General features: G+C 51.2%; 5 protein-coding genes across 5 annotated transcripts; 2 read left to right on the top strand and 3 right to left on the bottom strand.

Moving 5' to 3' along the window:
• Nucleotides 1-434: 434 nt before the first annotated feature.
• Nucleotides 435-3,100, bottom strand: BJX68DRAFT_252595 (uncharacterized protein; the record flags this gene model as incomplete). The annotated part of the gene is made up of 2 exons (XM_071042589.1): nt 435-1,589; nt 1,979-3,100. The coding sequence occupies 2 exons, from the start codon at nt 3,098-3,100 to the stop codon at nt 435-437; spliced, it is 2,277 nt and encodes a 758-aa protein (XP_070903664.1).
• Nucleotides 3,101-4,105: 1,005 nt separating this feature from the next.
• On the top strand, nt 4,106-5,536 carry BJX68DRAFT_227059 (uncharacterized protein). The gene is made up of 2 exons (XM_071038599.1): nt 4,106-4,536; nt 4,591-5,536. The coding sequence occupies exons 1-2, from the start codon at nt 4,268-4,270 to the stop codon at nt 5,426-5,428; spliced, it is 1,107 nt and encodes a 368-aa protein (XP_070903663.1). The 5' UTR covers nt 4,106-4,267; the 3' UTR covers nt 5,429-5,536.
• Nucleotides 5,537-5,758: 222 nt separating this feature from the next.
• On the top strand, nt 5,759-8,083 carry BJX68DRAFT_227057 (uncharacterized protein). Its single transcript, XM_071038598.1, has 5 exons — nt 5,759-6,409; nt 6,467-6,936; nt 6,985-7,102; nt 7,151-7,329; nt 7,378-8,083. The coding sequence occupies exons 1-5, from the start codon at nt 6,020-6,022 to the stop codon at nt 7,811-7,813; spliced, it is 1,593 nt and encodes a 530-aa protein (XP_070903662.1). The 5' UTR covers nt 5,759-6,019; the 3' UTR covers nt 7,814-8,083.
• A 1,397-nt stretch (nt 8,084-9,480) lies between these two features.
• Nucleotides 9,481-11,734, bottom strand: BJX68DRAFT_227054 (uncharacterized protein). Its single transcript, XM_071038597.1, has 3 exons — nt 11,671-11,734; nt 11,052-11,617; nt 9,481-10,998 (listed from the first exon to the last, which is right to left on the bottom strand). Exons 2-3 carry the CDS (start codon nt 11,114-11,116, stop codon nt 9,783-9,785), a joined length of 1,281 nt encoding a protein of 426 aa, XP_070903661.1. The 5' UTR covers nt 11,117-11,617; nt 11,671-11,734; the 3' UTR covers nt 9,481-9,782.
• Nucleotides 11,735-12,789: 1,055 nt separating this feature from the next.
• On the bottom strand, nt 12,790-13,462 carry BJX68DRAFT_262238 (uncharacterized protein; the record flags this gene model as incomplete). The annotated part of the gene is made up of 2 exons (XM_071044389.1): nt 12,790-12,816; nt 12,938-13,462. 2 exons carry the CDS (start codon nt 13,460-13,462, stop codon nt 12,790-12,792), a joined length of 552 nt encoding a protein of 183 aa, XP_070903660.1.
• Between the last annotated feature and the right edge of the window lie 944 nt (nt 13,463-14,406).

Genomic DNA, 14,406 nt, shown 5'->3' with positions numbered 1-14,406 from the left:
ATGAACCCACTAGCGAAAGCGAGACAATGTATTACTCCATGAGCTTCAATTTCTTCTTCTTCATATCTCCTATAATCCAGATTCCGCCATTCGATTCTTGTACTTCGCCTGTCGATAATGCCCATGATAGCAGGTTACCAGTCCCAGCAAGTCCATATACAAGCACGAGACAGAAGCAGCTATTTCCACTGGCGGAAGGCTCTCGTTTGGATGCCACCATTCGGAGGGCTCACCGAGGTTCTAATAAAGATATGGTTGAGGTTTCCCAGGTACAGGATGTTGTGACCCGCTGTTGCTCGAGTTGAAATTTGAATTACTTCATTCAGTGTCATTATGCTTGAGCTTATAACGTCAACTCAATGTGCGCTTTCTCAACCTAAATCGCGCAGCAGAAACAGGAGGCTGAGGGGAAAACAAAGATGCAATGAAGAAAATCAAGGGTTCACCCTAAACACAAAAATCCCACCTCTCGATCTACCACCACCAGCAGGCGCATCGGAAGACAGGAACTCCGCTCCGTCGACGAGGTCGATGACAGTTTCGACCCTTCCGCGAACGATATTATCCTCGACCATCTTGGAAATCCGGCCGAGGGTTTTCCCATCTGGCTCCACCGAAACAAACTTGGTAGACGGTCCTTCGCCGTCCTTTCCTTTCGGAACTATGTTGAATACTGGGTTGGCGTCCACCGCTGTGAGAACGGCACCACCATCCTTAACGATAGCCGGGTTGTTGGCCTGGCGGAGGATGTCTTCGCCCGTGTAATCTAGGACAACGTCGACGGGGTCCCATTTGTTCTTGCGGAAGATGGAAGTCAGGTCAAAATCCTTGGGTGCGGGTTCAGGAGCGAGAATAGTCTCGTCAACTTTGAACTCATTGCGGAGCATCTCTTCTTCGTCTTTGGAAGCACACGTTGCGCAAATCCACGGAGGGTGGTGGGGAAATAGGTCAGGAGACCGGAGCAGGTGTAGAGCTTGTGTACCAACTTCGCTGGGACGCGCGTCCGTGATGAGGATACGGAGTTTGCGGCGAGTCTCTTTGTTATGCTTTCCAGAATCAAGGCCAGCGTACTTAAAGAGAGCTTGCCAGGCTGTAAGCGCAGGTAGAGGGATAGTGGCTGCCTCTGCGGCTGAGATGTTCTTTGGTTTGTGAGCGATCTGGTCCTCTGTCGCAAGGACATAGTCAGCTGCTGCGCCGTCGGCAGAGTAGCTGATCAATCCAAAAACAGCCTCGTCTACTTTGAATTTTGGTCCGTCGGGCTTCTCGTGATCATCAGTCGGTGTACTGATAATCGTACCGCAAAAGTTGTGTACCGGAACTTGGGGTATTGACTTTGACGGATTTTTTGCTTTGGAGACTCTGAGTTCGTCGAGCGAGAAGGCAGCAGTTTGAACTTTGATCAAATACTGGCGTGGCGAAGGCTTTGGCGTTGGGAAATTTGTATCAAAAACCACTTCGGAATCCACCCGCGGTTCATCTAAAGAGGTGTCATCCAGGAGTGCTGTAGAGGCTGGAGACCAGTATAAAGCTCTCATCGTGTCCGGAACAAACGTCTGTTCGTCCATTGTCGTGGAGCGTCGCTTAGCAGGCTTCATGGTCGTTTAACGAACCGATAGTCGGGTTGTTCAACGTTTTTAAAACAGCGATACCTAGCTTGATAAGCTTCAGTTTTCGCAGAACAAAGTAATGCAAGCTATTCTATCCTCCAAGTGATTGTTCGGGAACAGCCGATATAAAGTTGTGTTGGGTTCGCCACTGTCTTGAAACGTTGCGTTGACGTAACAGACTTCGACATCAGTTTTGATCAACACCCGAGTCATGACTGACAAAGACAAATCAAAATGAGTATTGACGACCAAGAAATATGGGTATCTGATGTCTAAGGAGAGAAGCTGGCATTTTCTCTCGCTCTGATCTCGTCAAGCACGCTATATACCTCTCTGGGTTGTTCGAAAACCCTCCAGATGTGTTTCGGAACACCCTTGAAAGCTTCTGCGAATCTCGCCGGCGAGTTTTGCTCTTCCATATGGGGCACATCCATGACTTTTCTGATGAGAATGGCATGGACCCACTCAGGATGTCGTCTATAGATCTCCGCATATGCCTCGGGATCGGTTTGGGTGGAGTCTCCAATACAGAGAGCTCGCCGATGCGGAAACCATCGCCGGATCTTTCTGATGCGGTCTACCTTGTATTCCAGTGTGTTGACGGTGAACGATTTGACTAGTTCACTAATGTCGAGCCAGGAAGAATCCCGAAGGATGAGTGTTCCGGGGCTGAAATGGTCACGGAGGAAACCACGGAGAAAAGGATAGAGATTGTAAGGTGAAGCAGAAAGGTAAAACCATGTCGGCTCAAAATGCCTCTCAAGACGAGAATACAGTTGGGGCATTCCAGTGATTGGTCTTGGTTCTTCGGCAAACGTTGTGCGGAGTATTCCAGTGGTGTCTGAGGTCTTGGTATATTTGATAGTATCGTCAACGTCGGATACGACCAGCCAGCCTTCAGGACCGGCAAAGGCTGTTTCCATATATGCCTTTTCTCTCACTCCACGGATATGAGAACGTACTCGGGCTCCGTCGGCGACTTGGCGGACACCGGTATTAATGACTTGCGATACGATGCCGTTTTCTTCTGTTGGTCCGATTTTATGGATTTGGGTGGTGTGGTTAGGTAGGGGTATTTCAAGCATCATATAATGCTCTGGCACTATATGGTACAGGAAAGGTTGCAATCGCCGCGCAATTCGACGTCGTATTTCCTTCTCCGTGCCCAACTCCCCGTCGAGTCCAACGAGGTCTGCAATCACGGCGACAAACTTGCTAATGTCTCGTCGGCTATCCTTTCGAAATACACAAGCCACAACCTCTACTCGCCATGAGTGAGGTTCACCAGATACATGCGAAGCCGGGTGCCGATAAGCTGTATTGTCGAGCAACCAAACCGTATGCTGGTGGCCATCTGGCAGCTGTGAGGGCTGTCGCAACAGGGTGGATGAGACAATTCGTAGCATGCTGGAATATCGTTTCCATGAGTGCGAAAAACGTTCCAACTTCTCGGGGACTGAGGGGTCCTTTGAACGGGAAACGGGGGAACCCATAACTCTTAAGTAAAGCGGCGGCAGGCTACCCTAGGTAATCTTCCAACTTCAGCCTAGAAGGATTGAGGTATACCCCGCAATCAAGAGGACAAGGGTTCGTTCTAGTTAGAGCAATCGTTTGGATGGAGTCAACCTGGGGTAGAAAGATATTAAGAAGAATCTCTAATCCTGTGTAGCAGCGCCAGGTGCTATTCTTATACAAGGCCTCAATTCCTGGGGGGAACTGCTCGGCTGATCACATCTCGAGCCCCAAGCCACAAGGCAGTGAAGGTGTGTGCCAGGCACAGCCTATTTTGAGTCACTTTCTCTTTCACCTATGAGTCAGCTGAATCAATGAAGGAGGGTGAGGGCCTTTCTGGGTGAAGGAAACAGTGTACGGTGATAGTCTATCGCTTGGCGCCCAAATCTGCGAATGTCAGCCTCGTGATGCTTGTGACCCTATCAAAATCAGCAGCTCTTGGCCGGGCGCCTGACTGTTCAATACGGCCTTTCAGCGAGAGAAAATGATTCTTGAGATGGTCAGTTGCCAGACCCTTTTATTTTGTGTTTTGGCTCGTATGTGAGATGTGTTTTTCTTCGAGGCAATTTGGGAAGAAGATTGATGACTTTGTCGAGCAGTCGTGTAAGGACGTAATGCAAAACATGGCATTCGGAATATATCTTTTTTTCTTCTTCAAGCATAAGCTGCGACAGCACTCCAGAGCATAGGCAACGATCACAGCATGGGCTATGAGTCTTCGTTCCATGTATTGGTGACATAGTGTTGCGGCAAATCTCTGCCCTGATGGTAGAAAGATGCACTCGTGAAATCAACCCACAGTCAGTGAAATCCATAGTTGGCTTTGTAGCGAAGCGCTCTGAAGCTGAGTCACCAAACATGAGTCCATGGTCGGTTGATACGGTATCTCTTGAAGAAGCAGATGCAAATGCAAGGTTGCGGACAGGCCTGCGTCCTTTATAGGGAACTGTGTCACGTGAGGGGTCAACTTTACCCAATTTCAAGAGTCCAAACGGACGGAATTTGGGGCAATCCTTAACTCTGATTCATTTGCACATTCCGCTGGTTGATTCTGAAAATACAATATCAGCATCAGCTGAGCGAAGATCTTGAGTGACACGCTGTGGAGGGCCGGCCACAATTGCGACAAGCCCGGCTCATCAACAACAATGACTCAACGCGTGGTGGACAACTTATCTGGCCAGGTATACACGGAAATCGCCTCAGCGCCGGCCAGGTTTCTGAATGGCCCAGCTTGGATTCATGAATCCCCATTCTGGCCCGAGGGGTGGGAGGAAGGCAGTCCTTTTGGGGCCTTACCGCTCAAGCATATCGCGATGAAAAAGCTTCTCGCAGACCAACGGACTCTAACTTCAAATTTATTTGAGAATGTGCCGTGGCAACTTGCCAGCTACCTTTGGGACTGTCTAGAGAGAAGGTGAGTGCTCATTCTCATTTCGCAGTTCACTCAGTTCACGGTTAACACCTACAGTAAAAAGAGAACTCTACACATGTGGAAAGTGTTTGCGACTGCATATCCTGACCAATTTTCCAAGGTCGAGCCGTACAGATCTATGAAAATCGAAGGGCCCCAGGCTTCAATGACAGATTACTTGCGCTTAGCAACGAGTGAGGGTCTTAGCTGGCAAACTGTGTTGACACTGGGGCAATCATATGCTGACGTGCACGAGCTTGCGAGTCTCGGATCTGTGAAGAACCTGGTTGCCCTTGAGATTGCTACTCCTGAACATCTAGCAGCAAATATCGAGGCAACCAAGCCATCAGCGACGGCTCTGACTGACCGAATCATTCGGTGCTGGGACGAAGAAGCAGAATCAAGTGATCGATTCAGATATCTTCGAATTGTGGTTTTGAAAAACCAGTGGCAATTGACCGAATCATCACTTATCTACTTGTGGAGGCTGCGCACTGTGCAATACCTCGTGGTGTATGGATGCCCCAAGCTGATCCCCGAAATTTCCAGGATCAGACTAGCTGGCTGGATGGTAGTGGACGAAAAGCCATATCCACCGCACACACTCTATGAGTTCTATAAGGCCTGTTCCGATGCATTAACTGGAGACAAATCGATACTAGCAGCCCCAATCCTTGACTTTCAAATTGGGCAAATGCCGCCTCCACCCCGTCGCAAACGAGGCAAGGGTATAGACCGTCTGTCCGCCATCTATCTTCAGCGCATCGATTCCGACACCAAGAAACGAAAGGGACACCAAGCGCATCCAAGTCAAAGTGAACAAGTGCAGCCGCGAAAGGCCGTGATGAAGAATCGTACGAAGGATATCGGCGATATGCTTTGTGATTTCTTCTAGGAAGCAGTGCTCGCCAAGTCAAATCAGCTACCCGAGTGTCTTGTACGCTTTCCTGTTGGGCAAAACTCCTTGAGATCTGATTCTGATATGTACAGAGCAAACTAAGTGTTTAGGGTTTTGTAGAGATTGGAGCCACTTTTAATCTGACTATATACCATGAAGTCATATGGGGTTGTGTACCGAACAAACGAAGTAAGCCCCGTCAACCCCGCCCACTTCTAGTACTCCATAATCATATTATTGAATGGACGGGATCCTTTTAAAAGGCATCTAGCTGTACCTACTGTACTATCTCTTCCGTACAGCCCACCCAACCAAATTTTGGAGCACGATAGCGTGCCCCGCCATGATTGGCCCAGTCCCCGCAACGCCGCGTGATTGGCAATGAGGCGAGAGAGCTCAACTTTCAGCAGGGTTCGTCGAGTCTCGGAATTATCGTTGTCGTTTTCAAGACTCTTCGCTGTTTTCCATTACGATATTGCTCACTTATCGAGAGCGTGCGCAGGCTGAGACCTTGAGTTGTGATTACCTCAGTACCGGCTGTTTGAGGAGCAAGTCTCCCCCGCAGCAGCACTTGCTCTTCCAGAAATCATGGCCGACCGCCAGTCCCTCGACGCAGCAGCAGAGAGAGCAGAGGGCCTCAATGGGTCAAATGTGACGTCTCCCCGATCCAGCATGGATTCCCGCCCGCCATCCGTTGGAGGACGAACTCCACGGCTGTCACACGTTTCGTCGAACCATCAACACCGACAGAGCTTCAGCGAGTCTCTCCGCGCTGCCCCCGGATCCCCGCGTGCACGGCGCCAGCCCTCGCTCACCCAGGCCGCTATCCAAAGCCTTATCGACCATCCTCCAGCTCCGAATCATATAAATCCTGCGTTTATTGACCGCGATTGGCGAGAGATTTCAATTGGGGAGTTGGTGAGCCCGGACGACTTGAAGTTTGTGGAGCTCAATACTGGTATTGAAGAGGCTACAAATGTGAGGCAGCCTGCATTCCTGCAAGTGCACCAAGCTAATGTACATTGAAAATGGTAGATTCTCATTGATACTGGTGCTCCCGTGCTCTTGATCCGCGAAACGCCCGAGCACAAGACGGCTGTCGGGACCTTCGACTACAACGATCTCAACACCTACCTCTTGCTCGCCGCGGGGCTAACCAGACCAGACGAGGAGCTGCTTCCCGCTTATGATGAGCTTGCCCGCAAAGCTCGCGAGGGAATACCAATTCCTATGGAAGACGTGAAGGAACTGGGAAGGAAAGATCCGCTAACCACGCTTCCAGCGTCGTCAAGTGTGATGATGGCCGTTGAGACTTTCGGAGGTGGCGTGCATCGTGTGATTGTGATCGATGACCAAAAGGACAACGAAGTAGTGGGGATCTTTAGTCAATTCCGACTCGTCAAGTTCCTGTGGGAGAACGGACGCTGCTTTCCGGTTCTTGACCAACTATACCCGCAGTCGCTGCGAGATTTGAAAATTGGATCTCATACGGTTATCTCAATCAAGTGTGTTCCCGGCCCATGGCTATCAAGGTCCAATGCTAACGTTTGTAGTGGCGATAAACGGCTCTATGAAGCTCTCCAGCTAATGCACAGCGAAGGCATTTCGTCTGTCGCGGTGATTGACAACCACGCCAACGTTGTCGGGAATATATCTACTACAGATGTAAAGGTACGGTTTGCTTTGCTCCGGCAGCAGGTGTTCCACTAATGGTCACAGTTACTTACGAGATCGTCGTCACTTCCCCTCCTCCAAAATACTTGCATTCATTTCATCTCTGTGATTCTGTCGACGCGCGGTCTGCAAGAAGGCAAAGATTCTTTCCCAGTCTTCCACGTACATCCTGGATCGACGCTAGCACACACAGTGGCTAAAGTGGTGGCTACCAAGTCTCACCGGTAATATGCCACCTTCTTCGCTGCTAAGGCGTAGCTAACGGTTTCAAGTTTATGGGTTACCGATCCCCTGTCTCCATCGTCATCAGGGCCCCCGACTCCCTCCCACTCAATGGTGCATATCCCTCTCCAACAGACCAGCGGTAGTGCAATTGCCCCGTCACCACCGCAATCTCCCGCCCCACCTACATCGCATGTGCAAGCCCCAAATCAGGGCTCTCCGCATCTCCCGACCCCAGCGCAGTACCCGGCCCCACCACCCCTGGGGGCGCCGTCTATCCCAGCGTCAGCCCTACCCGGTGCACGTCTCTCAGGGCGACTCGTAGGCGTCGTAAGCCTAACAGATATATTGAATCTGCACGCACGAGCCAGTGGGTTGAGCCCCGCGGACCCCGCAGAAAGCCGCAGCCGACGGCGCCGAAGCAGCAGCTCGAGCTTGAGCGTACGGCGGAGCGGAGAAATCGGGCGGGAGCTGTTCAGTCGATGACCTTTCTTGTTAGATTGGCACCCTCTATCGCAATATTTAAGGACGCTCGTTTCAGGGATTAGCAGAATTATAGCATATAGTCATTACGCAAATCATCTCAGGTTAGGTACCACAACCACCATATGCAAAATATCAGTCAACCATCGAACGGAAGCATTAAATATCGCCAGACAAGTTCTCCGATTGGACCGTATTCATGCCTAGGTTACTAGCCCTAGCAGAACTTTATGTAGTCTCTCTAGACTTCGCCGGGTAGTACATGATACTAAGTTTACCCCAGCATCGAATCAACGAAAATCCGGGGTCAAAACTCAAAATACATAGCCCCGCGACCAAAGTCGCGAGAGCTGTATCGCCATCGGCCCATCAGTCACCCTAAGCTAGATCCAAAGGCTCTGCGCGGGGTTATTGCACTGAGCCTAGTTATGTCCGTTCGATTCTTGATACTACAAAGGCAGAGAAGAAGTAATATCACTTGCTGGGCTGTAGTGAGCGAGGTAAAAGTACCAAGTCAAACATAAATGCCACCAATCGCATTACGGGGCTGCGACGAAGACGTCGTCTTCTTTCCCCCGTGAGACGGCACTGCATACACATGGGAACTTGCAACTGTTGAGTGGCTACCATTTCTCAAGGTTTATAAGCACCGGAGTCCGTGAGAGCGAGAGCCAATTTGAGCACATTCGATAGACCCATCCTCCCACTACCGTACGTGGAGTGAAGGTGGTAGTAAAGAGAAGGCGGATGGAGGAGTAAGCTCAGCGGATCCAACTCCCAGGCCTCCTTCTCCAACTCTAGTAGCATTTAATCCGTACTTGCGGAGGACCTAGGCCAAACTGAAGGCCAATCCTTAGCTTAGAATCACCCACCAACCCCCAATCCCGATACCAGGAAGTAACTCCAGAAAAACCCACCCTGATCAACATCCCAGTCCAGATCTTCAAGCTCAGCGCCGAAAGCAGTCAAGCACCTGCAGATTCCTGGACACGGACTACTCCGTACAGCACACTGCACAGCAAAGAAAAACCCCCGACAGACTCAGTCGACACCGTGGAACGGTGGAACCGTGACCCCCAGCGCATTAACCATAAACGGCTAGCTCGTTTGCGATCGACAAAAACCTTGAAGAACATCCTGACCAATGGTGATACAGTTGTGCCGGTGCGTGGGGCTTCGGCTGCGGGCCCCACATAAGCTCTGCAATGGGATGAGCTGGAGCTCACCTGGCAGCAAGGTTCAAGGTTTGAAGTCTCAACCACGGTTCATAACTTGTGCTCGCCGCGAGGCTCGCAGGAAGTGTTGCACAGTCCACTTTTCTTTTTCTTGGAACCGTGGGATATTTCGCGACCTTGTGTAGGCAGTGTGAGTGGGGGTTTTTCGTGGGATTCTTGGGGCTTGGAGTTGCTCGGGAGTCTGTGCTGAATCTGCGAGGGGCAGGGATACAATCTAGGAGCTGCGAGCTCAGTCCGCATCATTACGGAAGTCTATCGACTGTTAGGTATATAAAACTCTCTGTTATAAGTCTGACAAAGAGCCAGTAGCCTAGATTCAGGTGGCCTGTGTTGCATGACAGAAATGTCACTTCCGTTTGCGGACCAGTTACCTCAGATTGAGATCAGGTCGGGTCAGGGCGGCTACGAAAGGCACGGTGGGGACAAATGCAACACTGTGTAAATCATGGCTTGCAGGCTGCAGAATGCGAAAGCTTGGACTCCGCAAATCTCTGCAGGGTTTTTGAAGATCGTTTCTCATCGTGCATTCGGCAGCTACCTAAGGTAAACTATGTGTGGGTATTGATCCTTGGAACAGGACAATGAAAAGAATCTCAAGATATCTCAAAAGAAGATTAACAACGCAAATGACAGAAATGATTGAATAATGATGGTAATGCAAAAGGTCAAAGCAATCCTGCTAGTTGGATACAATCATAACAGGAAAAAAGGTATCAAAATAAGACTCAAGATGTACATTATGAGGTGATCGTATACTCATCCATATCCGGCATATCGTCCATACCGCTTTCTGCGGCACGGCATAGATCCAGTTGCACAGGCATTTGCATGGGGATCTGCATGTGTGCGTGTGCCTGAGCATGGGCGAAATGTCCGTTGTCAATGGTCGACGCATACTGGCTAAAATCAAGATAGTCCTGATCCGCAGGCTCATGAGAGAAAGCCTCGAAGCCCAAGTTCAGATCAAGCTCATGTAACAGATCTGCACCCCACTTCTCTGGGCCAGTGCCGATATTGGCCAAGTCTAGACCAGGGCAATTGTTGGGTTCCGATGCTTGTGAGGCAGGCGTGTGTGGAGACGCGCAGGGGTCTGGCGTCGGTAGAATGTCACTAGAAGAGCTTTGGTCGAGGCCCGGGGAGCTCGCGCATGGTGCGATTCCGACTTGCAACGACGAGGAAGAAGATGAAGAAGATGCTGATGGTGGGGTCGTAGCAGGCTTGGTAGTGGTGCCAGGTTCCGACCGAACTCGCAGATGCTGGCTTGTTCCGCGAGAGGCAGGAGGGGTAGCAGGGATGTTGGCGGCTTGTCCTTGAACGGGGATGGATGGGGCGGATGCAAGACGGTCGCGAAACGGTTGTGTAGGCATAGGAAGTCCTCCTATGGCGGAGGGAGAAATCGGATTGCTGTAGAGTCCATCCCAGTGCTGCATCACCTGTTGTTGCTGCTCTGGACGCATCCAGGTGGGGGTCCCTGAAGCAACGTAGGATGGTATCTGCGCATGGGTCTGAGACTGGATATGGGGCCCGGTTGGAGCGATGGACCACCTCGGAGAGAAGTGACTGCTTGTCAAGGGGCTGGTCATCGTCTCTGGTAGAGTAGTTCGCAGTTGAGACAGATCAAGGCTCATTCTCCGAGCACCGTGCATAGGACCTTGAGATGCTAGGCTGCCCGCACGGCGCTGATGCAGCGCCTGTGGGTTGTTGCGCATGGCGACAAAGAGCTTTCTTTCAAAGTCCTGCTCCAACTGCATGGTCTGAGCTTGCATCATGCGCTGAAGCTTGACCTGATAGTTCGAGTCAACTTCCTCGTACATGGCCTCGTTTTCGACGATTGATCTAGTGATGTGGAGAGCTCGCCCAGTACGGTTCTTGTGCAGGGCCGATGCACGGTTGGCGGATTCTATGCGGGCATCTAAGCTGCGGTCTTTGCGCCTCGAAGCGGCGATAAACGCGCTACAGCAATTAGCATACATGGTAGGAACTGGGGGAAGAGCTGAAAGACGTACCGCTCTTGGTTCTCCTCCTTGGTGCGGTGGTTCGCAGAGACATCGAAGCTGGGAGTGGGGGACATACTGTCACCTCAGCGCAGTATATAAGGAGAAATATAGTAAAGTGACGAACGGCGAACTCTCTAGCACAGCGAGCGTCAAGCAAGTGAGCAGGGAGCTTAAATAAGGCAGGCCACTCTCCCATCCAGGCCCGGACCACAGACAGCCATCCACGGATTGGCACCCTGTGCTGGATCCATGGCACTGCAACTGTTAGAGTTCCTCAACCATCCCCTCATCCAGTTCACGCCCTCTGGCAGTCTAGAAGAGCCTGCGCCCCCTTGGGGTTTGCTGCCACAGACTTGATAGCCGAGTCTCCCTCTGCCCGGTCCCGTGAAGCTGGTGCTGGCCGGGTTGCTGAAGATTACTTGCATTCTTTGTCTGCTGTTATTCTTGAAGTCTTCGAGGCTCTTCAAGGACCCAACTCTTTTACCTGCAGTGGATATGCTACTCCCAGTGTATTCTGCAGTACGCGACACTGGAGCAGGCCAGGAAGTACTGGCACATAGTAACACCACGTAGCTCTGTCGTCTCCAAGCATCAGCCAACGCACTGTTCAAGTCGGATCGTGACCCACCCTGTGACTGATCGCCACTTTCCCTCTGAGGGCTCCCCCACTTTTTCTGGGTGTCAGCTCTCGCCGCGCCTAATCCGCCATGACCTTCTCTTTCCAAGTTTCACAAGTTTCTGCTCTGTGCCCCAGAAATCCAGAGAGTCGGTACCCCCGTAGCGACCTCCTTGCCACCCTTTCTAACTTTTACCGTCGAGAGCCAGGGACTTGGTTCCTTCAGAACCCCAGAAACCATTCTCTGAGCCTGGCGAGAATAGGCCGCAACAGCCGAGATTTGTCCTGCAGCGGCGAGTCATTAAGGCTCCAGCTGGAGTGCGGGCTCCTGTTCGGTGATGTCCGTGGTCGTACGCACTACACCACCTGCAGGCTCGTGGAAGCCACGAGACTCCGCTGCACTGTAGAGCCCATCATTCACACAGGTTCTCGTCTATTTTCGCCAGATCCTAGTTATATATATATGCAGGCTGCGCTAACGCAGGAACTATTGCACGCCAAAACGAGGTAAACATGGAGACAGTTCACCAACTCCATAGTAAATGAATCAGGCACTTCTCTTTGGTCTTCGATCTCACCTCGGTCATTCCTTCTCGAGCATTCAGTCTTTACCTTTTTATAGCTCCTACAGTCATTCTTTACGCCGAACATGGGAAAATTGCACTGGCTCTTCAGCCCGCTGCTAGTCAGCCTCGCTCAGTTAGGCAACTGTCACCTGTACCGAGACTGTCAATGGCTTTCCGAATCCAGCCTTTGAGACCGGCGATTGACCGGCTGGGACGCCCTCATGGCCAACAATCAGCCTTCCGACGGGACCGCCGTCGCCCGAGATGCTACCGATGGCTCATACTACTAGTATGTTTATCTCCTATAGCTTTATAGACCAGTACGTTGACTTTCACAGCACCATTGGCAGCACTAATACCTGGACCTATATGGCCCAGACCATCACAGACCTAGATACTACCCAGAGCTACACCCTATCCGTTGATTACCGTATTGCCTCCCTTACCGGTAGTCCTTCCGTGCAGTCTTATTGCTACTTGGGCTGGGCCAGGACGCCTGGTCTGGTTTCCTCAACCGTCAGGCCATCGTGTCTACAGGTGGAGACGCGACCTGGCAATCATATACCTATTCTTTTACGCCGACTTCTTCGATCTATAAGATCTATTTTGTTTGGGGCTGCGTCTGGCCGAACGCGGAACTCGATTTGGACAACTTGATGATGACTGGGGGAGACCACCAGTTGTGTGACTGATACGCCTACTTCAACACCTACCCCTACTCCCCAACCTCCAACCACGCTCCCTGCTACGATCCCGATCGCCACTCCTACATCAACTCCCTCAACCCTGGCAATCATTTCATCCAGCTCTGTTGCCAGCTCTAGGCCCGTCATCCCAACGAGCTCTCCAGTTCCACCCATTCCATCTGCTTCGTCTCCAACTGTGCAATCCCCGCCGTCAACCCCCTCGTCGAGGCCTGTGATTCCATCAATCTCTCCTTCAGGTCCGATTGTTCCACCAGCGGGGACAACTTCGACGACTACTTCGAGGACAGCCTCCACTACTACATCCACAGACACATCCAGCGTTGGTGCAGCCACGGGAACAGGAAACACACTCACAGGCGGTTCGGTCACTACAACCTCACCTCTCGACCTAGCAACCTCCACCGTTCTCACAACACGCGCCTCCACAATAACTGCCTGCCCTACAACAATCCCCAAGTGCCCCACCGCTTCGCTCACAACAAGCGTTGTAACTGAAACCATCGTCGTCTCGACAACCATCTGCCCCGTCATCGAGACCGTGTGCACAAACTCGGCAGATGCCACATCCACCGTCTTCTCAACCCAGACGGCGATGGTCACCGCATGCCTTTCTTCTGTCCCTCACTGCCCGGCCTCCTAACAGACGACATACCTGACTACCTAGACTGTTCTCGTCTTGACGACCGTCTTTCCTGTATCTCAAACAGCAACGGGTGTACCTGGCCGTGAGCGTACTGGTCCCGTTCCGACTACTATTGGCAGAGGCGATATCCCAGGCACAGTGACCGCAAGGCCCGACCATACCGTGTGGGTTACAGAGAAGGTTGTGGTGACGGCGTGTCCAGCACCATAGTATTAATTCTTATCTCACATACCTCTTTCAAGCCATCCCTATGATTAGGGCGGGTGGTTTACTTTATCCACTTTGGCTCATGTTCAACTAGAGCCGTGACGTCTAAGCAAACATAATTTATAGATATAGTTCCTTGCGGCTTGTCTTCTCATAGACTCATTACTCTCTTCTTCGTGTTTATCGCTTGGGTTGATGCATAATATTGTACATATAATCGATGCTGCTGTACGAAGTATTACATGGGGTAGCACTACCAACCCTAAATAACGCGGTGCCAGTAACTCGGTCCATACTGCCTTCTTGTGATTAGAGGAAATAAAACCAGCTTCTACTTATGCCGCTATGAAGACGGGCTATATTACCTACTCAATAGTGCCTAGGTAGTTAGCACTCCGTAGTATCGCGTGGATACAATGACCTCACTCCAGTGCTACTAATAAGAAGAGAATCGAGACCCTCGGGGGCCCTACGTGAGTACGTATAGGTCCCTCGAGAAATCGATCAGACTATAGATTCCCGATGATCGATCCCGCTAAACCAAACCCATCGCGATTCGCCATCGCCATCGCCAACGATTCAACATACTGATCCAACGAACCGATTCATCGCGATTCGAGTAATT

The sequence above is a fragment of the Aspergillus pseudodeflectus genome, assembly GCF_044049435.1.
Source record: "Aspergillus pseudodeflectus strain CBS 756.74 chromosome Unknown BJX68scaffold_4, whole genome shotgun sequence".
In the NCBI taxonomy this organism is placed as follows: domain Eukaryota; kingdom Fungi; phylum Ascomycota; class Eurotiomycetes; order Eurotiales; family Aspergillaceae; genus Aspergillus; species Aspergillus pseudodeflectus.
Note: the sequence above shows the minus strand (reverse complement) of the source record. Positions and strands in the feature narration are given on the sequence as shown.

What these genes read in the sequence shown, in the direction of transcription:
- BJX68DRAFT_227059 (XM_071038599.1), top strand. Translation starts at nt 4,268, where the DNA reads ATGACTCAACGCGTGGTGGACAACTTATCTGGCCAGGTATACACGGAA. An exon ending in TGGGACTGTCTAGAGAGAAG is followed by an intron (nt 4,537 to 4,590) that starts GTGAGTGCTCAT and finishes TAACACCTACAG; the next exon opens with TAAAAAGAGAACTCTACACA.
- BJX68DRAFT_227057 (XM_071038598.1), top strand. Translation starts at nt 6,020, where the DNA reads ATGGCCGACCGCCAGTCCCTCGACGCAGCAGCAGAGAGAGCAGAGGGC. An exon ending in GTATTGAAGAGGCTACAAAT is followed by an intron (nt 6,410 to 6,466) that starts GTGAGGCAGCCT and finishes TGAAAATGGTAG; the next exon opens with ATTCTCATTGATACTGGTGC. An exon ending in CATACGGTTATCTCAATCAA is followed by an intron (nt 6,937 to 6,984) that starts GTGTGTTCCCGG and finishes TAACGTTTGTAG; the next exon opens with TGGCGATAAACGGCTCTATG.
- BJX68DRAFT_227054 (XM_071038597.1), bottom strand. Translation starts at nt 11,116, where the DNA reads ATGTCCCCCACTCCCAGCTTCGATGTCTCTGCGAACCACCGCACCAAG. An exon ending in AAGGAGGAGAACCAAGAGCG is followed by an intron (nt 10,999 to 11,051) that starts GTACGTCTTTCA and finishes TAATTGCTGTAG; the next exon opens with CGCGTTTATCGCCGCTTCGA.